We start from the raw sequence: 22,629 nt of genomic DNA, 5'->3' as shown, positions 1-22,629 counted from the left end.
TAGTAAGTTACTCACTGTATATACGGACAGCAGCTCCCTGTGTACCTCATAGACCTAATATCAGACTCTCCTCCTCCAGGCTGTGCTGTCCTGCTCTGTGGTGTTTTGTTCCATAAGATTGCTTACACGGAGTAGCATGTGACCATGCCCTGCCCCCCAGTGTCCACCACTGAGCCTGTACATGTCTATGGGAACACAGTGGACAGGGCATGGTCACATGCTCCTCCATGTCGGCCATTTTATGGACTGAAACAAAACAGAGCAGGGCAGCCCAGCCTGGAGGAGGGGAGTCTGATTTTAGCTCTATGAGGTACACAGGGAGCTGCTGTCAGTATATACATTGAGTACACTCACTAATACTTTGTACTGACCTATTTTACTAAAAGGTGGCCAACCCCTTTAATAATCTGGCATCTGTTTTATTAATATATTATAGGTGTTTTCCTATAATAAAATGATTACCCTAGATGGGTGATATCTACCGAATCAGTAGAGGTCCAACCATTGGAACCCCAACTAGTTACCAGAACACTGGTTCCATGAATATGTGCACTGCCACTTCATTCAAAGTCTGTGGGACTGAGGAAGATAGCCGAGCATCTCCATCAGAAGAGTGCATGCTCAACCACTGACCCATTCAAACAAGGGATACTGTGCCACCATTCGGAAGAAGGGTGCAGGTCCTAGTGGTTAGACTGCCACCAATGTAGAAATTATCACAGATACTTAGAAAGTGCCAGAATAAACCTGTAAACTGGACAGAAACAAAATTATATATATAAATAAAATATGTACGTACCGTCCTCATACATTTCTTCTTGTATGTAAGCTTCTGCTCTGTCCTTTAGTGCATTCACATTATTGGGATCTTTCTGTAGAAATTCTGTGCACTCCTTAATGGCTTCAGTAGGCTGCTGGTTCTGGAAGTAATAGGAATATAGTATATTTCTTCATATATGCTGCATTGCATAAAGGCGTAATGCATTCACAGAAAGTCTTTTAATGTCTAATAAACTAAGAAAAGTGTAGCGATGGAGGTCATTATCTTGGGCAGATGCACCCCATAAAGGATCTATTTTCTAGTTTTATTACCACCATGGCACACCAGTGCAGAATGAATTAAGAAAAGAACAAAACATACAACCAAAAGGCATCATTCCTTGCATTAAAACGTTAAATTCACAAATTACTGTCTCCTCTCTCACTTAGGAAACCATTATTAAACTCCATACTTCAGAGTATTTTCTCTAGCCTACAGTATAGACAGAAAATTGAATAACACACCAGGACTGAATGGTAAGCTATAAAGTCAGTTATATATAAAATTATCAGCTATAAAACTGTCTGCTTGCAAGATCAGAGGTCAAGCAACAGTGAAATGGGTAGAATCCTGTAGCTGCCCGTCAACGCTGCCTTACAGTGAGGGAAGACCATAGATTCTGCAAAAGCATAACCATCAGCAGAACAATGTGACAAATACCACCCTGGTACATAAGGCACGCAGGTGTCAGGCCGCGAGGTAGAGATAAACAGTTAAGTATGGTTAAGTATAAGCACACAATATCAGCATCATTTTCCTTGGTCATCAATGAAGGGGAAATTAAAGGGGTACTCTGGGCCAGCGGTATAATCCGTATCTGGCCGGGGAGGGGGAAGAAATAGAAGGCTCCGGTGACTTACCTCCCCGGTTCCAGCGCCAGCTCCCGGATCGCGCCGCCCCGTACTCCCGTCCCGCAGCCTCTTCCTGGACTGAGCTGCGGCTTGAGACCTGACATCTCAAGGCAGCTCAGACATTCAGCGGTCGTAGCGGAGTCCCGCCTTGGATGCTGAATGGCTGAGCTGCCTTGAGACGTTACGTCTCAAGGCGCAGCTCAGTCCAGGAAGAGGCTGCGGGACGGGAGTATGGGGCGGCGCGATCCGGGAGCCGGCGCTGGAACCGGGGAGGCGAGTCACAGGAGCCCTCTATTTCCAACCCCTCCCCGGCCAGATACGGATTATACAGCTGGCCCGGAGTACCCCTTTAAAGCAACAATGCCTAGAGTATACCATTGTCCACAAAGGTAAAAAAAAGGGATAGGGTTTCTACTAGGATGAGCAAATTTACAGTAAAGATGAAGCAAAGTGCTTTGTTAGCTTAGCAGCTAGCTACCTTTATACTCTGTGCCGCTCTGCTCTGGGTGCCTGAAAAAGCTGGATCTCCAAGTTTCCCAGGAATGGATCCAGCTTTTCCAGACACCCAGAGTGGAGCAGCAAGGAGTTCAATTTGCTGGTGCCAACACTTTGGATACATTCTTTGTTTGTGGTGCTTACGAACAGAGTCACAGGAAAGTAAAGAAAGCTTTGTCTTTATTTTCAATATCGGGGTATTTGCATCACATGAACTATATTTAACAGGATATCATTAAAAGTAAAAAAAAAAAAAAAAACATTTTGCAATTGGTTCCAGTTACCTTTTTATTTTGGTCTCTTGCGTATAGCTGTTGTCTCAGTCACCGACCACCTCTCTGTTTTATCAGCAATGTCCAGGCTGGTGACTAACTCCTTCACTGCTCTGAAGGGACAGGTGGTCGGGATCTCGAAGCATAGATCAGTAAAGAGATGTGTACTGGTTCTCCTGGCCACCCACCTTATCTGTAGTAAACCACCTGTCAGGTTGGGACATGGCATAGCGGGGCCCAACACAGAACAGAACAACTAACCCATTGAAGAAAGGGAAAGCATGCGCTCTCTATACTAAAAAAAAGTGAGGGCCAAGAGCAGGGAGGAAGACTGAGAGTACTCCTTTTTTGTGTCCAAAGGGGGTGAGTTAGGGGAAATAGCCAGAAAACAGCTCAAAACACAATCACTTGCTTTTATCAATATGTGGCCCATTTAACAATAGAAAAAAGCTTTTGGGTGGAATATACTTTAAAAAATCCATAGCAAAATGCATAATACAAATCTTTAGCACTTTTTGAGGGATAAGATTGATATGCTTAATGCACTGACTGAAAACGTATTCTTTTCCTCTAATCTGCGTCTTTGGACATGTAGGACATTTACCAATGACTGAAATTTGGAGTGACAAGAATATTGTATGCAGTGAGAAAGTGAATGCCAAACATCATCTCACAGAATCTACCCCTACTATGGGCAGATTAATTAATGAGACTAAGACATAAGGACTAGGATATCATAAAATAAACTATAACTATTGTATACTACAGAAACCATAAAATACTTACATTAGCAATTACATTACTCAGTTGCTGAATGTTATCTGTTCAATAAAATGTAAAATGTTTGTAGTGTAATGTGGTTATTGGCGATTGGATTAGTCTCGCTCAGGTTGTTTCTAGTAAAAGGTCAGCCAATGAACCTCCTGGAACATTGTGAGTTTCCTATACTAGCAATAATTAGGATGCAGACACCATCTGAAAACTGTAGTTCTCTTTTGAATTTTTATTTTGAACCCACCATGTTTTCACTGCCCTGGTCATCACTTACTTTTGAGTAACAGTGACACAGACGTTCCTGGACAAGTGCGGCATAAGTAGGGACATTTGGCTCCGTTTTCAAAACAACTCCATATTTACTGATTGCATCTTCATACCTGCAGGGAAATGCCTTAATAGTTAAATATAGAAATATAGAATGCTACTGATCATCATATAATTCTGTCTGTATAATCCCAAGATGATTTCAACTATGTTCTGAAGATCTGTACACCTGCAATGTGATATACACCATCCGCAGCCTTCCAGATATCCAATTGTAGAGGTTTATATAAAAAGGCTTTTTGTGTATAAGAGGCTCCAATTAAATTACATTACATTACAAAGTCACACATAATTCTACACATTAGACATAGCACCACTTCCTATCGTGACCTTTCATGAAGCTCTTTTCATCTTTCTGATGAAACCACATGTTCAAATTTCTGTACAATGACTTCAAAATATAGCCAGAAATCAAAGAGTGCATTTTCAAATCAGACGCTACAATTTCCAAATGAGAAAAAGAAAAAAAGCTGCCAGAAAGACTACAAAACCCATTTAGAGCGATGCCTGCTGTGTAGATTTAGTATTTTATATGCAGATGTGTCCACCCTTACCTTTCCACAAATTTTGTCATGGACCCCAATTTCCCACAATACAAATTCAATCTATCATCTCAACATGCAAGGAAAACGCTCAGACTGCAATTCATATAACATTTCTTCAAGGCTGGTAGTCTCACAGTTCTCGTCTTAGGGTATGGGAAGGTAAGAAGGGACACATCTATGTTCTATAATATTCCTTCTTTCTATGTGCACCCACTAAAGAGTGAGTTCATCTATGGAGGATAGTGATACACCAAGGAATGGCTTACAGAACAATTACCTATCCTTGTTATATTGTCAGAATTAGAAAGTAAAATCACATTCACAGGGTCTCTATACCAGCCTGTCCACAAGCACTGGCTGCTTTACAGTAGTTTCTAGGACACTAACACTTACAGGAGTGTTATCTCCAGTAGCTAAACATTTACCTTCCTTCCTGTATAAGCTCTTCAGCAGTCTGAATCTGTTTGTTCAGCTTCTTCACTTGTTTATAATGGGAAAAGCAATCCTTGTGATCAGGATCAAGTTTTAAACACTCCCGGATTTCACTGCAAAATCAAGATATAGCTTTCTAAAGCTGTGCCAATATACATTACAGATCAGACAGACATAACACAAGTATAAATCTAAATGTGCACTAAAAAAAGGCAATCAAAATCTATCGTCCCAAGATATACCATTTACTAATTTAGTACCAGCTTCAGCATGGTTTTGATTGAATTACCCAGGGTGGTGTCTAAGGGTGGTATTACACGAAGCGATTATCGTTCGAATAATCGTTCAATCGGTCGTATTTGAACGATTATCTTTAAGTGTAATAGTAGACAACGATTAAACGACGAACGATTGGTCGTTGGTCGTTTAATATGTTTTGGATCTATTTTTATCGTTTGTCTTTTACACATCGTTCGCACATCGTTCGTTTGAATAAGATGTCGTTAGCCGTTCCCTGTTCATTCGCAAATTGAAAGGGGAGTGTTCTTGAATTTTGTTGCTCCAATATAACCTATAATCTTTCCGTGTAGTAAAACGAACGATTATTAGGCAACCGCTATTGCGATCGTTGGAGATCGTTTATCGTTAATTGAAAAAAATCGCTTCGTGTAATACCACCCTAAGCCTTTCATTTTTGAGGCTGTATTGCTCCTCCCTCTCTCCATAGATGTTGCATGCCGCCTTGTGCTGAACAATGCCACAGAGAGGAGCAAGAGGCAATGAATAGAGCAAATGCAATGTTTTGTAGCAGCTGTGGACAGGAAACTAGCAGTTTTGCTGTGGGAGGAACTGGCAGGGTGGGAGGAACTGGCAGGGTGGGAGGGTTGTGATGGAGAGCTGAGAGAATTGGATTCTAGGAATTGTAGTACTGAACAACTGCTCAATCGGGAAGTAATGAATTTCTGGACGTTCTGACATGCTAAGGAAAAGGACTACAGACAAACAAAACAAATCGTTTTTTGTCGATTTCTGAACTGGGGCAGAAAGGCGAGCAATGCCGTATCCTTCTGCGGCATTTTATTTATTTACCTGATGTTGGAATACACCTTTAATTCTGTAGATGCTGCTGTCACTAATGACTACAACATTGGGACCTACAATAGGGACCACCGGGTCTGCCATGTTAGTATATTACTTTTATTAGCATTATACTGTATAATGTATATGGGTGTTGGAACGTGGTACATAAACTAGGTACCATTTAATATAAAGACTTTACTACAGCAATAAATAAGCCTTTATATGGCTGTTTAAAGAAAAAAAAAATTTACAAAAGTTATGGGCAAAGTTAAAAAGACACCTACCTGAGCGACATCTCATGGTCTCCCAAATCATAATATATACGGCTGACTTTGTAGAAGGCTGCTGTATTGTCGCTCTTTAGTTTAGAGGCAGCTTTCAGGTCACTGATGGCTTTCCCTGGCTCTCCTTGATTGATGTAGCATTCTGCCCGCAGCTCTCGAATTTCTGCATCCCACACACAAGTCTAAAAGGGAGAAGAAAAAACCCCTCAGACATTATTTACCTATGCAGACTACCAGTAATGTCTGATAATACATCTACAACAAGAATCATCACAATAATGAAAAAAACTACAGACTACAGCCTCTTTTCAACCTGAAGGCAGTTACAGTAATTTCTGAAAATCAATAAGAGACAATCAGGAAAGGACCTTGAGGAAACACTGAGGCATAAACAAATACAAGTTCTCTACTTCAGCACATAAAACACTTAAGATCTATTAGCTTAATAGAATCGGCTAAGTGTTGCTCACATTTTCTCTGGTGACCCACAGTAGCTGATGTTTAGTAATCAGAATGAGACTATTACATTGCAGAATATGTGACATATACAGCATAGGGACCTGGATTGCCTACTCACTCTACCATAAAAATGCAATATTTGATACAAGAGAAGGGAATACCTACACAAATATTAACCAGTTTAACACTGGCAAGACTTCTCATTGGCTGTTCTGGACCAGACACATTTGTACATGAAAGCATTAGTTTTCTCTCAAGCAGTACTTAGTTTCACATCTTTTAATGATATATACAGCTTTATTTTTATATTATTAGTATTTTTCATTATATAAAAGGAAATTATTAAAAAAAAAAAAAAAAAAAAAAAAAAAAAACCTCTGTTTTTCTTTTAAGATTCACTAAAATATGTTAATTGTTTTATATACAAGCGGTATATAGTTTTGGGTCAACATGGGTGTGGCTATAAATGTTATGGGAACTCCCCCCATTCAGTTATAAAAAAAAAATCATTTGAGTTCAGTTTTGTTGTAACATATTAAAAATGTTTACAAAAGTGTCAGTAAAAAAAAAAAAAAAAAATTATCATTTTTTTAGTCAGGGTCTGAATGTTCAGATCCTGACTGATCAGTATAACAAGCAGAGAGAGGACATCATTGCTGCACACTCCTCTCCCAGCTCTGTGACCTGAGTGAGTGAGTGCGCTCTGATACGACATTTCCCAACTTGTTCTCCTGATTACTTGCGGTATGAATACTCAGACCACAAGCGTCATGTCAAAAAAAAATTTTTTTTAAAGGACAGTGCCCATTCAAAATATATTTTTATTGCCAGTTTCCCCTTTAACAGAGGTTGACATTTTGCAGCCTCTTAACATGCAAAGCCGATCTGAGTCTAACAAGTTCCAGCAACTACCCAGAAATCACAGGATCTCTAGGATTGAAGCATCAAGCATTGTAACCTCAATAAGTTGAGTAAATACAGCACTGAAGAAGGCAGGAACAGTAATAAGCAATCTCTGAGGGGAACTATGCTGTCTATCTCTGCTTCACAAGTATTTAACATAACTACAAGAAAAAAAAAAAAAAAGATAAATAAAGCAAGTAAAACTATGTTATGTAGTAACCTTAGTCAACTACTGGCCGCCATTACCTCTAAGACAATATTTAGCAAGCTTTCTGCTGTTGTGTAATCTCTTTGGTTGTAGGCTGCAATTCCTTGCACACGCATGCGCTGAAGCTCATCCGACTTCGCCAGTTGAGAAGTAGCTTCTTTCTCCTCTAGATCACTTGGGTTAGATTTTATCTTTAACAAAAAAGAAAAAAAAAATCATATATATGTAACACAATGTTCACAAAAAGACTGATGTTATTTTTGCCAGTCACCCATAGATGCTATTATTGTGATACAGAAGCCTCTAGGAGTAACAGCTCAGTCATATGGGCTTTAAAATATGCAAGAGTTTTCACAACCCGAATTGGTTTCAGCTGTGAGTTTCACTGACAATGATCCTTGACCCCCCCCCCCCCCCCCCCCAATATACTTTGATTTACCAACTTCAGATACTTCAAAACTAAGCACAGACAATTGTTCTATGCAAGTGGCCATTTTTAGCAGAGAATTAGTACTGTAAACATGTATAATGTACTTTCTAACACAAAGGACCATCACACTTTCCAAGCTAACAATAACACCCTTAACTTTGTAAAAATAAAATAAATAAAACCCCACATCATACTATTAGGACCGCTATTCTATCAGATATCCCAGCTGAGTGAATGACATTGAGCTGTAAAAGAACATCCAGGGACTTGCTGGCAACACAGAGACTACCCTGTACTAAACTTCAAAGTGTGAAGAAACCTTTTGCCACAAGCGGCTTAGATGTGAGGAAGAGAACCCTTTATGCCTATGGCACTTTATGAGCCAGTGCCACTCAAAGCCAAGTTAAAACAGAATAATCAAAATATTACTGAAGTTGAAACAGAAAAGAAAATATATGGTCATCTTATTGTCTAATACCATGGAAAGCAAAATGGTCTGAAAGGTGCTCACATAATAAAAAACATATTGAGAAATACTTACTGATTAGATCAGGCAATAGCTCATAAAGTATGCCAGAGTAACAAATCCCATTATTTTCACTGAAAAAGAGCGGAAGCCACCACTCTGATTATAATCAAGTAAGTGGCAGCTTCTGGGCTCCACTAAAAGGGCACGAGCTACTCCTTCCACTAGACTGATGCTGTGCACTGCGCATGCATAGTACACAGTATCTTAGGCTACAGCATTAGAGAATGACATAGGACCAGTCTTTGTTCCCTTATGCCATTGTGTGTGCTGTATAGCATCTGTGCAGTAGTTGTGAAATGACACACTACACTGATCCTATTGAACATGGCAGTCCCCTATGTTGACATTACAATGTTATAAAAAAGTGATTCCAAATGCAAAAAAATCAATATTATTATTTTTTAATAGAATAAACTTGTCTGATAAAATAAAGACTGACACAAAGTGCCCCTGTCACTATTTAAAAAAAAAAAAAAAAAAAACACACGGGAAGTGGGTGATCAGAACCTCACAGATTGTTAGGGGCCTATTCCACGGAGCGATTAATCGTCCAATTATCGCTCCGTGGAATAGAGAGAATGATCAGCCGATGATCGTGTCATCGGCTGATAGTTCATTTAGGTTCAGACCTAAAATAATCATTTGCCACCAGCACATCGGTGCACGGCGGCGACTGACGATTTCAACAAGTATCATACATTACCTGTCCGGGCTGCAGGTCTTCTTCCTCCCGGTCCCGCGTCACAGCAGCTTCGGAGCGGGGCTGTCTGAACTGACAGCCCGTTTAGTCAGTTCAGACAGCCCCGCTCCGAAGCTGCTGCGGCATGGGACCGGGAGGAAGAAGGAGAAGACCTGCAGCCTGGACAGGTAATGTATGAAACAAGGGCTGCAAGGACATCGGTAACGTGTTTCACTGACCAATGACCATGATCGCTAATATGGGGTCCTGTTTAATACAGAATGTCCCAAGTTTAGATCTGTGATCCGCAGAACTGTGGTGAATGATGAGCAGGGAATACTTCTAGGACATGTGGTCTGTGCTGTGTGATCAACTTCCAGGAGCTGCCAAGCTGCTTGTTTGTGAATAAAAACTTGAGAAAAAACAGGAGATCAGGTTTGTTCACCAAGGTCATATTCAGTTTCCTTTTTGTCACGATTAATTGCCCAGCCCTAATAGAGACTGTTTCTTGCAATAGGACAGAGAAGCCAGAGAGTAAATCACTTGGCCAAAAACTGTGCCTCCCTGCCAGAATGGTCCAGCCTTGTGCTCTATATGAATGGTCCAAATCAATATACAAGCAAAAATTCCCACTACATGGTAAAGACACTGGCAGCGCAACAACTTCCATTAAAATGGTATAATTTATTCATGATAAATATTTCCCAAATAAGTTGGTGTCACAGTCGTGAGGGAATATAGTGAGCAAGAAAAAGAAATTCAACAAGTGAAGAACTTGATTTTCAGCCTCCTCTCATAAATACAAATCTTAGAAGCCGCTATAATTGGATTTGTGACTATAGTACAGCTTATAGAGACCCGTTATCACTATAGGTCACTGGAAAGAAGAGATTTATCAGACTACAGCTTATCACTATGGCACGCACTGCAGCAGGCTGCAGAATACTAGACAGACATGCAGAGCACAGAAACCGGTGTTCTGGCACCATCTGCAGAAAGTTAGTGGAATTGCACCAGTTATAAACCAAACATCTGTCTGTCTACACCAGAATGATACATGGCCCAGTGAGCTTTTGCGCCTTCACACACAGCCTTTAGAAAATAAGTCTCCATACCATGGAATCATAACTTGTATTGAAGTATATCTCCTCTTCTATACTGATGTTACTGAACAATCCGATCTATGTAATGGCGTGGAATTGACAAAATATGAATTGATCATCATGTAATGTAATTTATGTAAGTTATGTATCCATTATGGCAAATTATATATATATATATATATATATATATATATATATATATATATATATATATATATATTAGGGCTGGGCGATAATGGCCTAAATCAATATCGCGGTTTATCGTACATGTAGCCGCGGTAACGATAAATTGAACGATAATTATGACACGCCCCTTTTAAAAGCCACACCCCTTTTGAAAACCCCATTTTCCGATGGTAATACAAACGTGAATTTATTCCATATCACAATGTGCAGCAAACTTCACAAGTAATACACAATGTTTTGGCGTCTCCTACACCATTTTCAAGTGCCACTTAAGAGTGGCATAAGAGACGCCAAAACATCGTATATTACTTGTGAAGTTTGCTGCACATTGTTATATGGAATAAATTCACGTTTGTATCACCATCAGAGTGCTGCAGAGTATTTTTACTAGCCGAATTGGTATTCGACTGCTGGCCTCCACAGTTCGTTTAGTGTGCTGCCTATATTGTTTGCTCTATCTATCTATGTATATATCTATATATACACATATATATATATATATATATATATGTGTATGTATAGATAGGAGATCTATCTCCTCTATCTATTATCTATCTATCTATCTCCTATCTATATATCTATCTATCTATCTATCTCCTATCTATCTATATATCTCCTATCTATCTATCTATCTATCTACCTCCTATCTATCTATCTATCTATCTATCTATCTATCTATCTATCTATCTCCTATCTATCTATCTATCTCCTATCTATTATCTATCTATCTATCTATCTCCTATCTATCTATCTATCTATCTACCTCCTATCTATCTATCTCCTATCTATCTATCTATCTATCTCCTATCTATCTATCTCTCTATCTATCTAACTCCTCTATCTATCTATCTATCTATCTAACTCCTCTATCTATCTCTCTATCTATCTCTCTACCTCCTATCTATCTATCTCCTATCTATCTATCTCCTATCTATCTATATATCTATCTATCTATCTATCTATCTCCTATCTATCTCCTATCTATCTAACTCCTCTATCTCTCTATCTATCTAACTCCTCTATCTATCTCTCTATCTATCTATCTAACTCCTCTATCTATCTCTCTATCTCCTATCTATCTATCTATCTCCTTATCTATCTATCTATCTATCTATCTCTCTATCTCTCTATCTATGTAACTCCTCTATCTATCTCTCTATCTATGTAACTCCTCTATCTATCTCTCTATCTATGTAACTCCTCTATCTATCTCTCTATCTATGTAACTCCTCTATCTATCTCTCTATCTATGTAACTCCTCTATCTATCTCCTATCTATCTCCTATCTATCTCCTATCTATCTCCTATCTATCTCCTATCTATCTCCTATCTATCTCCTATCTATCTCCTATCTATCTCCTATCTATCTCCTATCTATCTCCTATCTATCTCCTATCTATCTCCTATCTATCTCCTATCTATCTCCTATCTATCTCCTATCTATCTCCTATCTATCTCCTATCTATCTATCTATCTCCTATCTATCTCCTATCTATCTATCTATCTATCTCCTATCTATCTATCTATCTCCTATCTATCTCCTATCTATCTATCTATCTATCTCCTATCTATCTATCTATCTATCTATCTATCTATCTCCTCTCTATCTATCTCCTCTCTATCTATCTCCTATCTATCTATATATCTCCTATCTATCTCCTATCTATCTATCTATCTATCTCCTATCTATCTATCTCCTCTCTATCTATCTCCTATCTATCTATCTCCTATCTATCTATCTATCTATCTCCTATCTATCTATAGACCAAAAAATAGGGTTCCAGCTTGAAAACAGTGCTGATTGTGGCATCGAAACGTTGCTGCTGCATGTTCCTACACTTTTCTTCCCTATTGGAGTGCCGGAACCCTATTTTTTAGTCTGTATATGTGCACGAAGGATACTTAGTGCGGGGTGGCACCCTATACCTTTACTGCAGGAGTGCTGTGGATTTTCTGATTGCTCTATATCTCTATCTCTCTTTCTCTATCTTTCTCTCTCTCTCTCTCTTTATCTCTCTCTCTATCTCTATCTTTCTCTCTATCTCTCTCTCACTCAGTGGCTGCAGGGGGTCAGGTATAGGTGGACACCTCCTTGCTCCCCCAGGCACCGCTCTCTCTCTCCCGCACAGGAATCCTCGGCCCCTGTCACTCGGTGCTGTAGCACATATATCTGTGTCCCGGACTGAGCGTCACACACGGCTGCTTCCAGCACTGACAAAACATAACGGGGCTCCGAGAATTCCTGTGCGGGACAGAGTGCGGTGGCCAGTGAAGCATGGAGGTGCCGACCCATACCTGACCCCAACTATATATGCGGGAGAGGGGGGGCAGGGCTCACCGTGCAGCTTCCAGAGAAGTTAGGAGGAGAGAGCCGCCCGGCAGCAGCAGCGCTGAGCTCACACTGGAGGAGGGGGAGCTGCCGTCTGTGTGCAGCCTGTCCTATCTCCAGCCTTTTTCTTCAGCCCCCCGCAGCAGGATCTCTTGTCCTGCAGCAGTATATGTGTGTCCTGGCTCGGGAGGTGAATCGGAGCATAAGCTTTCCAGCCTCCGTCTCTCCACCCGGCACCCCTCTCTCTCCCTGCACCAGAGCATGCGGCCGCCGGGTGTGGGGGGAAAATACCGCAGATACCGTCCTGGCAGAGTTGAGGTCGGTTAACCGACGCCAGTGACGGTATCGGTATTTTTGCGGTATACCGCCCAGCCCTAATATATATATATATATATATATATATATATATATATATATATATATATATATATATATATATATACATACACACACACACACACACACATACCAGATTTAAAGGGGATATCCAAAATAAATAAAAACATAGTTGCTCTCTTGCAAAAAATAAAATAGTGTCACACGTTGTGCGCTGTACAAAATTTTTTTTCATTCCAAAGGAACTGAGCTGCAGAGGACAAATCTGGCACTGTTTCTAGAGGAAGGCAACTATATAAGTGTATATTGAGAATTTGTATCACTTTTAGGTTGCAATAACATACTTTAATTTAGCTTTGGATCAGACTTGTGCTTTAATGAATTTTTCTATAAGATTAATTTTGAGAACTTTTTCTAATCTGGAAATGCTTGGATTAACACATGAGCACAGTCTGGTGAATGGAACAGATGGGCAGGGCAAAGACAAAGGACACAATGAGGTGTGTGTCCCAAACATCCATAAAGGGTCTTTAGGGAACAGATACTGGAATAAGATATAAGATTGGGCACAAAAGACATAGGAGTGGCAAAAATAAATAAATAAATCCAGGGCTAGCAGTCGGTGGGGGGGGGGGGGGGGGGGGGGGCAACATAATAAAGAAGCTATACTTACCAGTCTGGTGTCACCAGCTCACCGATAGCTGCCAGTTTCTCCTTTTTTTTATGCTTCCTTAGATATGTAAACTTTGGATGCACTCCTTGTGGGAGCGTATAACCGCTTCACGGAGGGAAACTGTTAATTTCTGGTTATGTCCCATTGTGAGAATGGAAGGGAGCTTATGTTTATTACATCTTAGACAGATCCATGACTAAGGGGTATATTTAGCCTTGTATGTTATTTCTGGATTATCCATGTAGGCACCTGACCTATGAGGTATCTAAACTGACCTTATTATCCTGCTATGTATCACCTATAATTTACTACTGGGTGGTTCTTCTGAGCTAAGGTATTGCTTGACTCCCTGCCTGCCATACAGTATTGTGTTATATTATGATTACCTCCAAAATATATTTGTATATTGCTCTCTGGTTTGTGAGAGCTCTGTGAGTGGAAGAGGGATCTAAGAGGTATGAGTGGGGTTGGTGTGCTTTGTAAACGCAAGTGTCCTTTTTGTTATGAAAACTCTTCAAAAATTGAGTTTTTTTTTTTTTTTATGAAACTTTTTCTATTGGTCATATTCTGCATGCCAGGCTTCCCCATGCACTTTATACTTCTATTCAGCCATCAGTATAGAGTGTATGGGGCTCGCATGAGACTCCACCAGCAGATTATGTTGGTAGAGAGGAGTTCAGCATGATGGAAAATCACTGCCTGAATTGTTGTTCTCGGAGAGATAAACCACCACCGTGCCGTACATTTATGTACACAGGGAGTATAGGAGAGATAGCCATCGGCCGTATTGTTTGGCCGACAGGTATTGAAGGTGTACGCCACCTTTACTCATGTCAGCAGGCCCATCTTTCAAAGTGCTAAATTATTTGCCAGTGCTGCTGCTGTTTCCATCCAGGTCATGACTGTTGTTTTTTGGATTCTAGAAGTGCTTTGTTGTAGACAGGAGGTCTATTTAGGCTACAGCAGAGAAGCTGGGAACGGGTGAATGGGCGACTAATGCAGCACTTTGAAAGATAGAAAGTAAACCTGGCATGAAAAGAAAAAAATCCCAGTGCAAAAAAAAGAGTGGACACAGAAAATCACTGTTCTTTTATTTATAGGTGATCGATATCTGTGCTGAATAAGCAAGCACTAGTGTTACTCAGAACAAGCTGTTACTTCCCAGCCAATATCTTCTAGGAGTGATCTGCTCCAAACAGCAGCCACTCAAGGTAACTACCTGCGTTACAGGACTGTGTATAATCCAGCCAAAAGCTCTGAACAGAGAAGGTGGTAGTCAAGCAACCCTTATTTTACTCTTAACTCACAGGGATCCCCTGTACCCAATACTGAGAATTAGGTCTGGTCCAGTCTACTATACACATGCAGGGACTAGCTGCTGCACTAAGTTCAGTGACAAGATGGCACTGCCTATGTAGCCGTCGCTTAACACAAATGAGAGGGAGTTATAGTTACTTGTCTAAAAACAAAACCTCCATCACAGGATGTCTAATGCAAGTAGTGCACAAAAGTAAAAGTGCAGCCAGCTGTGTAATGTGACAGGCATACACAGATGTCCCCATGTTATTCACACTCATTTGTTTGCATTGGTTAAGCAAATGAATTCAGCCTGTTGCAGACCACCAATATATCTGCATAACTAATTTTGACACTGTCATTTGGCCTTCTATTTATTGATGCGGTAATAGCACAGCCACAATCGAGACAGTCTAATAAAAGCACTAAGACACATGCAAAGAGGAGAAGGAATCAGGGGCTGATGCAGGAAGACATTTTCCAGCTGCCTGTTCTCATTCCATGTAATTGTCTAGTGATTTACCTCCTCCTCTCCCGGTGTCGCTTTTGATCTGTTGACATTCTGGAGGTCTGAGAAGAATGGCCGTGTGACCTAGTTGTTTTATAATACACTCAGCCCACGACTAACAGGGACATGTTTGATGGAGTATTTTAAAAGTTAAGATATTGAATTTCTCCCATGGTAATGACTTGTTGTGAAGACTTTGGTAATCTTTCCTGCTCTAAGTGATGTCCGCTGTGGCTGGCACAAAGACTGCTCTTTTTAATCTAATTCTGATTTCTTGGTAATGCTTGACAGAAAATGTTGACATGACAACAGGTAAGGAAAGACTATTAAAAAAAACAAAAAAAAAAACAACTTTCTATAGTTTTACCTAATTATTCATTTAAAAATACACCAGATGGTCAATATCTATTAAACAATTAACCATAAGTAAAAGAGACTATATCAATTTAGAGAGTCAAATAAAAAGTTTATGGGTGACTAGAATGTTAGCCAAATAAAAGCCCATATGTATGCGTGTTCAGCAGACACATGACGAAAACCCCATCATAAGGCCACTGTCCGCACCAAACCTGGTTCATCGATTACGGATACATTTATTGATAGGAAGAAAAACAATTAAGAAGAGATCTTTGTATTCTGTACTTTTGTTTTAAAAATGAAGCTCACACTAACATCACAGTATCATATATTCTAGAAAGGCTAATGCAATTAAAGGTTAAGGTCCGACTCACACATCCTACACATAGCCATGAAGTGTAGGCCTGCCCGTAGATGTGAAGCGTTCACAACCTGTCCGCATTTTCACTGATTCAAAATGGCCGATCCGTGCATTTTTTGTGGCACAGCCCCAACAAAGACCTATAACATTTACAGTATGTGTGTATGGGGCCACAGAAATAAATGGATCTGCATTCTGCCCTCAAATGTGGACAGAATAAACCAGTGTGTGAAAGGGGCCTAAGGGTAATCTTACACGTAATGCCAGCAGCTGGGATAGTGCATGGGTAATCTGAAGACAGAATCTGGGCTTGGTGATTTAAGCAATGGCTATTCCAGGCACAGCCTGCAATTATTGGTGACTTGTATGTGCTGTTTCCAAAAGTGCTTATAATTCACTGATAATTGTGCACTGCACCTACACATGCCACTGTTTAACCCCTTAAGGACAGAGCCTGAAATGGCCTTAATGACAGAGACAAATTTTATGAATATGACCAGTGTCACTTTATTCATTAATAACTTCGGGATGCTTTTACCTATCCGGCTGATTCTGAGATTGTTTTCTCGTGACATATTGTACTTTACATTTCTGGTAAATTGGAGTCGATACTCATAACAAATCTTTATACTTCCGGTTCCGGCGCAGGGATGTGAGGACGTGCGGGACACAGCTCCTCCAGACCGCCTTTACCCAGCCGCATTTATACCGACCTGACCGGAGAGAACGGGAGCCAGATTGTGCCACATCATCCCTGTGCTGCTTCCTGCATGGATCGCTTCGTCCTGCGCGTGCCGCCGGGACCGACAGCCGCCGCTTTAGCTGCGCAACAGGATCCCAAGATGGCGGATGCAGCATGTCCGTCTCCGCTCCATGGGGAGCTCTCACAGCCGACCGGAACGGGCGCTGCTGCTTCACACACACCGCAGACCAATACAGGCCCGGCGGATGATGACTACGTCCTTTTGTCTCAGGACTCGCAAATATCTCTGCCGGCTGAAATGGACTCTCCACTAACAGGTCAGGCTATTCCTATTAACTATAAATACCTTGCCATCGCAGTGGCGGAGCGTCTGGCACCTGACTTGAAAGAGACTCTGATCTCCACGCTGACTGCCTCCCTGCAAGCACTCCAGGTAGAGGTGCAGCAACATACTCGGCATATTGGAGAGCTAGCACATAGAATGGACCAGGTGGAAAATGTCTCGTCCTCCACTGTGGCGCAGGTCAGAATGCTCACCAAGGAAACTGCGCTGCTGCGTGATAAACTAGAAGACCAAGAAAACAGAGCAAGACGCAATAACCTGCGAATAGTAGGTCTCCCAGAAGCAATAAAACCGCAGCACCTTAAACAGATTTGTGAATCCGAACTACCTGAGGCCCTAGGGCTAACGTTTCCCAAAAAGGTAGAGAGGGCTCATCGCCTAGGCCCAAACATGGCGGCCCCTGACGACAACAGCGTAACTAGAGCGCGCCCGCGCCAAGTGATCATGAGATACCTGGACTACACTGATAAAGAGGAAATCCTAAAGGCCTTCAGGGCCAGAAACACACCTTTGCTACTGAGAGGGCACAAAGTGATCTTATTTGCTGACTACTCTGCTGAAACTACCAGAAAACGTAGAGCTTTCAGCTCTATTTGCTCTGCCTTATACAAACGTGGAGTCAAATTCAGGCTCCGATACCCAGCCACTCTCCAAGTCCTGTACAATGATGGCAGCCTACAAAATTTTGCTTCCCCAGAAGCCGCAGCGACATGCCCCCTACTCCACCCGGGCGAAGAAAACCCCCTGAATGCTCCGGAAGCTATGATCCAAGGGACACAAGATTCCTCTTTTCTCCAGAGCCCGGACAAGAAAAGACGCAAACAGCTGCATATGTCTCCTGCTGCCTCAACCTCTTTGCCTACCTGAAACTGAACTTAGCTTCCGACTGACAACTGGTTGTACTCACAGTATATGCATACCTAGTTTCCACAAAAAGTTTAATTGTTGTTTTATTCTAACTAATTTGTTCTTTCTCTGAGACTACCTCTCACTTGCCACCTATTCTACACGGTGGGACCTGAGACAGAAATCACGTGTTTCCCCCCTCTTAAGGGCAACTCCCCACTGTATGTGGCTCCCCTCCCTCCGTTTCCTTTTTCCCTTCCCCTTCCCCCGCTTCCCCTCTCTACTTCCATCATACCAAACATTTTCCCCACTTCCCCCCACTTCTCCTTACTGCCTACCGCCTACTAACACCTACCCCCCCCCCCCCCCCCCACCCCCACACACACATACTATACCCTTACAGAAAAGGTTTGAGTGTCTGTTGGGGTGTTCCTTCCCCTGAAAAAAGGAAGTTATGTGCGCCTATACACTTGTGGCCAACAGTCCTGCTTTGGCCATTCTGCCACCTGATGGCGCTATGTTAATGTTAATGTTGTTTTCCATTAATGTATTTGTATTTTCATTTTCATTTTATCTATCTTCCAGACATTGGTGTTCCTGTTCTGGTCCTGTGTCCTGGGTCTGGGGTAATCTGTTCCATCGCAATCTCACATGCATATATACATCTTCTGTAGGGCCGTCTCAAATCTCTTATCACCTACAACTTTATGAGAGTCATAGCCTGGAACGTTAAGGGGCTACGTTCCCCTCAGAAGCGCATGATGGTGCTTCGGCACCTTAAAAAACTCAAAGCTGACGTAGCCCTATTACAGGAGTCACACCTAGAGGAAGGGGACTATGTTAGAATGAAAAAAACTCTGGGTGGGGGAGGTATATGGGTCCCCGGCGGTAAACAAAAAAGCAGGGGTCATAACCTTGATACACAGGAACCTGGTGCATTCCCTGGTAACTACAGACCATGATAATGAGGGACGTATACATCACATGACCCTGAATTCACCTTGTGGTGTTTTGAGCGTCTACAACGTCTATGCCCCAAATGGGGAAAACGCCCCCCTTCTTTGCAAATTTGGAAACATCCCTCTTAACAGACACTGTACCGCATAGGATAGTAGGGGGAGACTTAAACACGGTTCTACACCCACTGGAGGATAGGACATCAGGAATTCTGGGTCCCCCTGCTCAGGGAAGAGACAAGGTACTCCCACCTTTGCTAAGGTCCACTAACCTGATAGATCCCTGGCGATCCCACAACCCAGTAGAGAGAGCATATACTTTCTACTCAGCGCCGAGAGACTCTTGGTCTCGTATTGATTATATTTTAGTCTCGCAAAACCTCTATATGAAAGTAGGACACACAAACATAGAACCTCTGGTAATTTCTGATCATTCCCCAATAACGATCTCTCTATTAGAACAGTTCCCCAAAGGAACGGATATTTTATGGCGCTTCCCTTCCTCTCTTGGCACAGACGAGTCCTTTGTCTCTTTCCTTAAAGGTTGGTGGATGTCTTACGCCGCTGATAACATCGCCCACAGGGGCAACCCCGCCCTATTCTGGGACGCAGCGAAAGCGGTTATCCGGGGTCACATAATAGCATACACGACCGCTAAAAAGAGAGATATACTTAAGAATTACGAAAGTAATAGTAAACATCTCAGAACTTGCTATACTGCTTTCTTACAGAATCCAGACTCCAACACCAAAGAGGCATGGGTACGAGCCAAACAAGCCTTTGATGACTGGGCTGCGCAGAGAGAGAGCTTCTTCCAGAAAGAACTGGAGGTCACCCTTCATAAGTATGGAAACAAGGCGGGTAAGTTACTTGCCAACCTAGCAAAAGGTCGTACCCCACCTAACCATATCACCGCCCTCAAGGATAACCACGATCGTGTTCTTACCAGCCCAAAACTGATCAGTGACTACTTAGCCCAGTACTACACAAGCTTGTACTCAGACACATCCCCTCCGACTTTGACTGACACCCTCTTATCTAAGGTCCCCCTCCCGACCATTTCCCAGGACCAACTTGACTTTTTGAACGCCCCTATTACCCCACAAATTGTTAGTGCAGCGGTTAAAACCCTTAAAAACTCCAAAGCCCCTGGCCCGGACGGGTATACCGGGGAATTTTATAAAATTATGTGCGAACAGATATCCGACACCCTGTCTGACGTATACAATGATGCCTTATCTGACAAAGGTCTACCTTCCTCAGCGGACATGTCATATGTCAAGCTTTTACCCAAACCAGGTAAAGACCCTCTCCTACCTGGATCTTACCGTCCAATATCACTTATAAACGTGGACACTAAATTGATCTCCAAAATAATGGCGGACAGGCTGTCGGATATCTTACCATCCCTAATTTCCCACGAACAGGTGGGCTTCATTCGCAACCGTTCTGCGGTTGCTAATATCCGAACTGTCCTTACAGTTTTGGACAGGGTCCATCTCCTTCCCCAGCCGGGAGAACAGCCAGCATTAATCACGTTGGACGCCGAGAAGGCTTTTGATAATGTGCGCTGGCCCTGGCTGGGGAGGGTACTGGACACCTTTGGCATTAGTGGGGCTTTTAGAAACCTACTTTCCCACATATACTCTGCCCCCAAAGCCAGGATATATACGCCCGGTTTCTTATCCCCTGTTATACCCCTTTGTAAGGGCACAAGACAAGGCTGTCCGCTGTCGCCACTTCTTTTTAACCTAGCTCTAGAACCTCTAGCAAGATACCTCAGCTCAGGAGTTGCTTTCCCAGGCATTAAGGTGGGCGGGGTGGCGGCACGGACGGCCCTCTTTGCAGATGACATAATTCTATTCTCTGATAACCCTGTTCAAGATATACCTAACCTGATTGGAATCTTGGAAGATTTTGGATCTTATTCTGGATATAGGGTCAACTTCTCCAAATCGGAAGTTCTTCCTCTCTTCAGCCCCTCTCGGTCTCAAATGGCGGAGCTTGAACGACTGGGACTGACTGTGGCCAAAAAGACTATCACATATTTGGGTATCACTATAGGTAAAAACCCACATTCTCTATATTCCCTTAATTATCCTCCTTTAATCTCCAAAATACAGACGGACCTCTTTAGATGGAGATCTCTCCCTTTGACTCTTATAGGCAGATGCCACCTAATAAAAATGTCTTGCTTTTCCCGTTTACTATACCCCCTACAGACGATCCCAATCCTTCTACGACATTCTGACGTAAATTCATTGACTTCCTCCTTTACCAAATTTATTTGGGCTGGTAAGAAACCACGAATCTCACTGACTAAACTCATGTTATCCAGGGACCTTGGTGGGGTTAACTTCCCGAACATAAGGGGCTACAACCTGGCGTGCCTATTTCGACACGTGCTAGATTGGCAACATAACACACGTATGCACTCCAACACACCATTGGAGCGTCAGCTATTCGCACCATGGCATCCAATGGCGATTCTGCATGGTCCTCTCTCTGCGCTGCCCAGATCCCTAAAATTGTCAGTAGTGCTTAGGGATACAGTCATTGCCTGGAAACAGATCCGTCTGGCATACAAAAGGCCCTTTAGGTGCTCTAAACATTTTCCACTGTGGAATGTACCTGATTTCCCTCCGGGAGCTAATAGCCGCCTTTTAGCCACCTGGAAAGGTAGGGGCGTGCAAACCTTAGGTGATTTACTCCACCCAACGGAACGTAGATGGCTCACTCTGCCTGAACTGTCCGCTAAATTTAATGTCCCACTCATTGACTTTCTTTCATTCCAACAGATCAAATCATATTTTCATTCTAGACTGACGGACATGGGCTCTGAAGCCCCACCAAACGATTTTGACCAGTTACTACTTCACCCCCCTGATAATTCCATATCTAGTTTATATAAAAAACTTTTTCTTTACTTGACCCCGAACTCCAAATCCCCTTTTGGGAAATATTGGAACCAGATCCTAAACAACCCACATATGTCTAAACATATCATAATGGGACTACGAACCTTCTACAAGCGAATTGGGAACGAGAAATGGAGGGAGCTTCAGCTTAAGCTCATTCATAACGCTATCTATGCCTTTCAATTCCCCCCCTCTGTCCTACTCCCTGATCGCAAACCAGCTTGTCCCAAATGCTCAACCCCCAAGACGGATCTCTTCCACGGCATTTGGACCTGCCCACGCCTAGAAGCCTATTGGAAAGACGTGTCCTCTCTTATACAGGAGCTAACTCCTCAATCCCATACACTTACTCTGGTAGAGGCCCTTTTTCACATAGGAGTGACTGGGGAAGGTGACGAAAACTCTTATATTAACCTGCCCCATTTCGCTCATGACATCCTAATTGTAGCTAAGAGGTGCATAATGTTGGAGTGGATACGACCATCCCCTCCGACGTTGACACAAGTGATCACACACCTACGTGAACTACTCTATGTGGAGCGCAAGCTGGCTATGAGATCAAAGGAAATTCTTACGGGCCCTCTTTTCAGAAAATGGAGGCCTTTTATCACCAAGTACATCCCTAC

The 22,629-nt window shown here is 42.1% G+C and overlaps 1 protein-coding gene across 1 annotated transcript in view; it reads right to left on the bottom strand.

The window, feature by feature from the left end:
* DNAJC3 (DnaJ heat shock protein family (Hsp40) member C3) overlaps positions 1–22,629 on the bottom strand; it is a 48,700-nt gene that overhangs the window by 12,893 nt on the left and 13,178 nt on the right. Inside the window, exons 5-9 of the mRNA XM_069970677.1 lie at positions 7,489–7,641; positions 5,881–6,062; positions 4,510–4,629; positions 3,487–3,592; positions 800–920 (exon numbers count right to left, since the gene is read on the bottom strand). Coding sequence (XP_069826778.1) covers positions 800–920; positions 3,487–3,592; positions 4,510–4,629; positions 5,881–6,062; positions 7,489–7,641 — 682 coding nt within the window. The remainder of the gene's footprint in view (positions 1–799; positions 921–3,486; positions 3,593–4,509; positions 4,630–5,880; positions 6,063–7,488; positions 7,642–22,629) is intronic.

Source organism: Dendropsophus ebraccatus, chromosome 5, assembly GCF_027789765.1.
Source record: "Dendropsophus ebraccatus isolate aDenEbr1 chromosome 5, aDenEbr1.pat, whole genome shotgun sequence".
Taxonomy (NCBI): domain Eukaryota; kingdom Metazoa; phylum Chordata; class Amphibia; order Anura; family Hylidae; genus Dendropsophus; species Dendropsophus ebraccatus.
The sequence above is the reverse complement of the archived record's forward strand: the minus strand, read 5'-3'. Positions and strand labels throughout refer to the sequence as shown.